The following is a 7640-nucleotide window of genomic DNA, read 5'->3' on the forward strand; positions in this document are numbered from 1 at the left end:
TGTTATTCAGCCTTTTATGTGCTTCTTATACTGTGCATATTGGTCCTACTTTTCTTAACTTCATAACTGGACACGTTAAATTGGGGACTTATGTTTATACAAGGATCCCCATATTGAAACTAGTTATGCTTGGGAAATCCTGAAGTCATCTTTGAGTATGCACTAGTACTAACCTGTGGTATTAGTTAAAAATCTAGAAGGTTTTAAGTGCACAAGGTCTTGTAAACGTTATTGATTCTTGTTGCAAATCCAAAGCAGAACGAGTTCAAGCTATAAGTAGTCTCCTGGAAAGCTCACCGTAGAAATTATATTATCTCCATTGATATATTACATTGAAGACCATTCTCTTTTATTTACCTGACCCTGTGCTGCATCTTACTTTTTTTCATTTTGCTGGCTTTGTCTTACATTCTTGCATTTCTTGTTTATTTTTTTCTTTTATTTTCATTTTCCTTTGTCCAAGTTCAAGTGTTTTAGTCAGTGTATTCATAATTTTTTAAGGCACAGAGATTTGAGATATATGCAATCACCCGTTGAAACCATATAATGTGTTTACTTTTATACCATAATTGAGATTTTGTCAGTGCCAATTGTTTACTCATTTCATCTGCTCTTTTGGTGATAGGTACACTGGAAATGGAGTCAGAGAATGTCTCGGCTATTGATTCAGTGTCTGGAATCATCTGAGTACATGGAAATTCGAAATGCTCTTATTTTGTTGACAAAAATTTCCGGTGTTTTTCCAGTTACTAAAAGGAGTGGTATTAACCTTGAAAAACGAGTAAGAGATGTCAAGAAAGGTGACCTTTATTTATCTCAAGTTACTTTTTTCAGTACCATAACTTTAGTTTTCTTTCCCTCAAATTCTGTACAGGTAACTAGAATCAAAAGTGATGAAAGGGAGGATCTCAAGGTTTTGGCTACAGGTGTTGCTGCAGCTTTGGCTGCTAGAAAGGTTGGTGGGATTCACAAGTGAATTTAGCTGCTCCTGTTACATGTATTTAAAAAATTTATTGTCATTTGCAGCCTTCATGGGTTACAGATGAAGAATTTGGCATGGGATATCTTGACATAAAGCCTCCATCTGTTGCATCAAAGTCTTTATCTGGAAATGTAGCAGCAGCACAAAACAGTTCTGCCCTTAATGTTTCTCAAGGTGAACCTGCTGATGGAAGAGCACTTGTAACTGGAAGCCAACATGGAGATCCTGGGAATTCAAACAGAGATCCGATATCCAGAGCAAAACATGCTGATGGGAGGTCAGATAGAACAGAAAATATCTCACATTTGAAATCTGATCTAGGACATCAGAAATCAAAAGGTGGTTCATCAACCAATGGGTCAAATGCTCAGTCAGCTGTTTCCTCGGCTGCTGTTCCTATAGGTGCATCAAGATCAGCAGAAAATCAGAAGGGGATGGATGACTCCACAAATAGAACATTGGAGGATAGCACTGTCAGAGTTGCTGCAAAGAACTTGGCGGAGTCTGAGGTATTGTCTAGATGGTGCACGTGGACAGTTTTATCTAATGTCAATGCAGGCAATTTTAAACATTCATCATTTCTCATCTACTTATTAAATAGTGGTAGCGGGAATCGTTCTTTTTAATTATTGTATTGAGGGAAAGAAAAAAGAAACGATACCTTTTTCTGTTTTGTTGGTTGAAATAGACATGAGGTAGTGATTTTGAAATTTGGGATCCATAAGATATGTATTATTTCTTAACATCCTTGAAAGGATTTAGTATAGTCTACCTTCGGTTGATTTGTTTTCCTCTTTATTGGCAGTTGAAAGTTTCCACAAAGCGGCCAGTGTCTAAAACACCAAAGCAAGATGTTGTGAAAGATGACAATAAATCTGGAAAAGGTGTTGGCCGAACTCTATCCTCATCCACAAGTGACAAAGACATCCAGGTTCATTTATCAGAGGGAAGACAAGGGGGTGCTTCTAATGTTTCTTCTGTGCTCACATCGAATGGTAATGCTCTTTCAGTGTCTGAAAAAGTCTCTACTATGGTTACAAGAACTTCTGATTCTTATGGTGTAGAATCAAAGCCAGATAGTGGAGGTAACAAACCTATGCTAAAAGATGAAGCAACTGAAGTTGCTGATGTGCAGAAGCCACCTTCTCGACTTGTTCATTCTCCTAGGCATGATAACTCTGTTGCTGCTTCAAAGTCTAGTGATAAATTGCAAAAGAGAGCAAGTCCTGCTGAAGAACCTGACAGATTAAGTAAAAGGCAAAAAGGGGATGTCGAATTGAGAGATTTAGAGGGTGAAGTTAAATTCTCTGAAAGAGAGAGGTCCACCGATACTCGATCTGCGGATCTTGATAAAGTGGGAAATGATGAACATAATCTATATAGGAGCGTAGATAAACCTTTGGATAGGTCAAAAGATAAAGGTAATGATAGATATGACAGGGACCATAGGGAAAGATCAGAGCGTCCTGATAAATCCCGTGGAGATGATAGTTTAGCTGACAGATCGAGAGATAAATCAATGGAAAGATATGGAAGAGAGCTTTCGGTTGAGAGAGGGCAGGATAGGGTCGCTGATAGGAGTTTTGACAGACTAGCTGACAAAGCCAAAGATGACAGAAGCAAATTACGTTACAATGATACCTCTGCAGAAAAATCTCAGGTTGATGATCGTTTTCATGGGCAAAACTTGCCTCCGCCACCACCTTTACCTCCTCATATGGTTCCCCAATCAGTTACTTCTGGTAGAAGAGATGAAGATGCTGACAGAAGGTTTGGAACTACCAGACATGTTCAGAGGCTTTCTCCTAGGCATGATGAGAAAGAACGAAGACGATCAGAAGAAAATTCCTTGGTTTCACAGGATGATGCAAAACGTAGAAAAGAGGATGATGTTCGTGAGAGAAAGCGAGAAGAGCGAGAGGGGCTGTCAATCAAGGTATGCATTAGCTGCTTGCTTGTTGAATCCATTTTGATTTTAAACTTAACGAGGGACTGGTAACACACACACATGTATGTAGCATGTATGCCAGATTGCACTGAACATGAAACTGTTGAATCCAGTTTATCATATCTAGGCATTGTAACTTCATTTAACAGAGGACAAGAAATACTTGTATATCTGACATTTGTGCTTTTGTTTTCATGAGTTCTTAGTGTTGCTTGCTCCCTTCAGCTTAAATTGAATTATAATAAATGCAGTGATTAACATCCTTTGTGATGGTAGCTTCATTTTATTTGCCACCCACATAATTTATTTGCTGCAGTCAGATGCTATTGATCCTCCCATGTTTTGGCATACTGAGTAATGGACTATCCTTTAATGCTTGAGGTTATATGGACGCAAGCATGAATGTGTAAAAGTGAACTGTTTTACACGTCACAGTTTCACTTGTACTTCATGTTTGTTTTAGTTTACTCTCATTGGAGCTTTGTTGATGTATGATATTTCTTGTGGTCTAGATAAGGTTTCTGATGTTGGACTCAGTATTTGGCATTTGGCTCTCACTGGAGCCGATTGCCTTCAGTTGTCTGTATGCTGAATGATTTCTGATGTCCCGGACATTTGGCACTTTTTGCAAAAGGTAACACTGCGTAGCACATTCTATGTTGTTTGCATAGACGCCATATAAATTACAGGTGCACCTGATCTCTTCTTGGCATGGATCATGTTTTGTACTTTGGTGCTTGTTGGTTTGACTTGGAACAAAAACCTACTTAAACAAGCAAGAGTTTCGCCCCCCAGGAATTTATACAATCCTACTTCTGCTTCATTCATGACACCATGAATTTGTGGGTCTGAGTGTGAAATGATTAACATTGTAAGTAGTGAACTGCAACTGTCAATTTTGATGTAATACCATATAAAAATGAAATATTTTAAAAAAAGAGGCTCGAATATCATCCAAACTATATATAAAAAAAAGAGATGATGGCCCATTTTTATTTTTTAAGAACTGGATGCTGTTATTCTCATATTGGTCTGTGTTTAGAAGAAAGTTTTTTTGCTTATATCTCTGAGTTGCTATTTGTAGGTGGAAGAGAGGGAAAGAGAGAGGGAGAGGGAGAAAACCAACCTTCCGAAGGAGGAAATGGACTCCAGTGCAACTGCCAAGAGACGAAAACTTAAAAGAGATCATCTGCCGACAGGGGAAGCTGGTGAATATTCTCCTGTTGCCCCACCACCTCCACCCCTTGGTATTGGCATTTCACATTCATATGATGGTAGGGAGAGGGGAGATAGGAAGGGGGCCATGAATCAGCGTGCAAGTTACTTGGAGGAACCTCTCATGAGGATTCATGGTAAAGATGTAGTTGGCAAGATGGGCCGCCGTGATACTGATCCGTATCCTTAAAATCCTTTCTTTAGTAGTAAATAATTTGTGGGCCAATATGCATGCCATCATTGTGTATATTCAATTAAATGATCTACAACTCAGTGAAATTGTCCACATCCCTGTTCTATCTGCTGCAAATTGTTATCTGTGAAGGGGTAATTTTCAGCAATATGCTGTACCTAGCATTTAGCTCACTCTCGAAATATGTATAGTTCTGTTATACTGGCTTGTGGACATGTAGTGCATTAGGCATGCAGTATTAGGGTTGTAGTTTTTCTGTGATGCTAGCTCATGACGCATATACAAGGCATGCTTTACTATTTCTCTGAAGATCTTTGTTGTATATTGCAAGTCCTTGATCAGCATTTAGTATGTATGATCGGGAATGGGATGAGGACAAGAGGCAGAGAGCTGAACAAAAGCGGAGGCATCGCAAGTAATTGATGGGTCATAGCTTGAGATGTGTTATCTGATGGATGCCTAAAAAGGGTGTGCTTGATTGTGAGTTCCTATTCTTATTCTTTCATTTCTTTCATCCATTTAATTCTACCAGATTATAAATTACAGTGCTAGATTTTTGCTTGTTCGACAACAGGTCCAGGAAATGGCAAGTTGGATTTATGCCATTTTTGTATGCTATTGTAGAATCTGAGCTATGTAGTACAGTGCGACTTGCTAATTCTCTCCTAAATTAAGTGTAAAGATAAATTTTGAGATATATCTTGCCTCCTATGCTATGCCTGTTAATGCTTGCTGATGAATCCAATATGCTAGAGTATAACAAGAGAGCTGCTGTTGTAATGGCGGTCTCTGTTTCTTATGGCTGCTATAACTGGTAAAAAATAAAGAATAAGGGGAGAACTCTTTATTTCATGAATACCGAGGGACACGAATGGACATGAATAGCACAAGGACTCTGTTCATTTCGTGCTATGTAGCATTGCTTGGTAAACGGTTCCTTTTTTCAATTACGAGATGCAACGGTAATCACAATTGCCTCTATTCCTCATTTCCTTGTGCCACCAATTTGAGCATATTGTTTGTTTTGACATGCATATTTAGTAATGCCCTTTGGGTTTTCTTTCTTTTTCTGAAATATAAAGGGATGTGGCTGCATCATGAAGATTACAGATTGACCCTTCTGTTATCAAAAATGTTTTCTGAATGAAACATCCCATACGATGACTGCTGATTAACAATGTAAAGAGACTAAAAATTCGCCGCTCTAAAGAAGCTTCATTCATCATATCACAAGGATGATAATTTATTTAATCTGAAATGTTAGGCTTGACCCTTTCCATGGATAAATTTAATTTTTTTTAATACAATATATATATATATATATGGACACAATTTTTTAAATGAATCATAAATAGTAGTTAGATAATGGATATCTAAATTTTTAACCGGATGGATAAATCGAGTATGAACATAAAAATTTTCAACTTGTGTCCAAATAGGGATGATAATATAATTTGAACCTCAAGGATTGAGTATTATTTGGATAATTATCTTAATTTTTAATTTTTAATAGTTAAGGTATGAATATTATCAAATCTATTCTGAAATTTACATAAATTATCCATAATATATTTTTATATTATATAGATATATTGGTAGAATATTTAGATTTTTTTAATACATTATGATTTATACATATCTTAGTATTGATATAAAACATATATTTATAATATTTATTATTTTATCATTTAATATACATCACGTTTTGAGTATATATATATATATAATCTGATGAATAATTTATGAATATCTAAATTTTTTTATCCTGATGAATAGTATAAATAAGATACGAATATAAAAAAAATCAACAAGCATGCATCCATTGTGATCCCTAACTTCACCAATTGGATAGTTTAAAATGTGTTTTGTTTAGAGGGATTGGGGGAAGGATGGATGAGAAGTGAAGGATTGGATGTTCATTTTATTCCCAAAATCCTTGAAAAGATCCTTCCTCACATCTCACTTGTTGTTTTCAATCCTTTCAATTTTGGGCTAATTAGCTCCCATCCCTCCCCACCATGTAGCTAAACAACTAGATGGATAGTAACTAATCCTTTTTTTCTCCACCCCATCCTTTCACTTCCCCCTACCAATACAATCCAAATATTTATTGAAATACATATACTTCCGATTGAAAGTTTGTTGAAGCCCTATTGGTTCTAGACTTATTTGAAGCCCTATTGGTTCTAGACTTATTTGGATACGAGTAAAATGGTGAGCTAGTTTTAATTAACCTCGGTTTTGAGTCTTTGAATCATGCTCAATTTTAAGCCAAAACATTTAATTTTTTATAAGGAGTTTATATATATAAGGTTATAAGATGATATTTCTATTGTGCATTACTTCACAAAATACTATTCATTGCAATAATGTTTTTTTTATTTGTTTTTCTAATTCTATTTTTTTTAATTTCATACTTCAACATTTGATTTATTTTATATTATAATTTATGATTTGTTACGGTTTGCTTTCTATCTGATTGCCATAGTCTCATGATCTGCATCGTTGCAGGTTAACTCAATTTACTCATTTTTTTTTGTTTTTTTAAGTTGTTTTGTTTTTCAATTCTATCTTTCGACATTGACTTGATTAGGAATTGGATTTCATGACTTGTTTCAGTTTGCTTTTTGTAAGGTTATTTCGGTCTTATAACCCGAGTCACGAGTTTTGCGGGTTAACACGTTGACTCAGGTTGTTTTATTGTGTTCTTTTCTTAAATTGAATATTTTCTCAATTTCATCCTTCAACAATGAGTTGATTGAAAATTGAGCTTCATAATTTGTTTTTTTTTCCTATGCGATTATCTCAATCTCCTGATCTAGGTCGCGAGTTTGGAAGGTTAATCATGTTTTTTTAGTTTTCTTTTTATGAGGTTATCCTAGTCTTATGATCCAAGTTATGGGTTAACCCAAGTTGACTCAGGTTATTTTCTTAATTAATTTTTTTTTCAAATTCATTCTTCAACATTGGGTTGATTAGGAATTGGACTTCATAATTTATTTTAATTTGATTTATATAGAGTTATCATGTTCTCATGATCAGAGTATCGAATTTGACAGGTTAACCTGAGTCGATCCAATTTGTTGTCGTCTTAATATTACAAAAAATATCATCTTGATTTTTTTTGGATGTAAACTATGTGTTTACTAGTTGTCCTGGTTGCCTTTAAACCCATCAAGTCAGTCAGGTAACATTGATTCAACTCTCACAGTTTAATTTTTTTCTACTAGAAAAAAGTGTTAGCAATGTTTGGATTATTTTTTTCCATTAAAAAAAACTTAATCTGACCCCCAACATAACGT

The 7640-nt window shown here is 35.5% G+C and overlaps 1 protein-coding gene across 6 annotated transcripts in view; it reads left to right on the plus strand.

Moving 5' to 3' along the window:
• Positions 1-5035, plus strand: part of LOC18104229 (THO complex subunit 2) — a 29596-nt gene extending 24561 nt beyond the window's left edge. For 2 of the 6 annotated variants that reach the window (XM_024584131.2, XM_024584132.2), the window contains exons 27-32: positions 626-781; positions 875-955; positions 1027-1491; positions 1788-2918; positions 4015-4325; positions 4688-5035. In XM_024584131.2, coding sequence (XP_024439899.1) covers positions 626-781; positions 875-955; positions 1027-1491; positions 1788-2918; positions 4015-4325; positions 4688-4757 — 2214 coding nt within the window. In that variant the 3' untranslated portion in view covers positions 4758-5035. The remainder of the gene's footprint in view (positions 1-625; positions 782-874; positions 956-1026; positions 1492-1787; positions 2919-4014; positions 4326-4687) is intronic. The other 4 variants (XR_002977455.2, XR_002977454.2, XM_024584133.2 and 1 more) reach the window with 4 other exon arrangements.
• The last annotated feature ends 2605 nt before the right edge of the window (positions 5036-7640 follow it).

The sequence above is a fragment of the Populus trichocarpa genome, chromosome 13 (assembly GCF_000002775.5).
Source record: "Populus trichocarpa isolate Nisqually-1 chromosome 13, P.trichocarpa_v4.1, whole genome shotgun sequence".
Classification (NCBI taxonomy): domain Eukaryota; kingdom Viridiplantae; phylum Streptophyta; class Magnoliopsida; order Malpighiales; family Salicaceae; genus Populus; species Populus trichocarpa.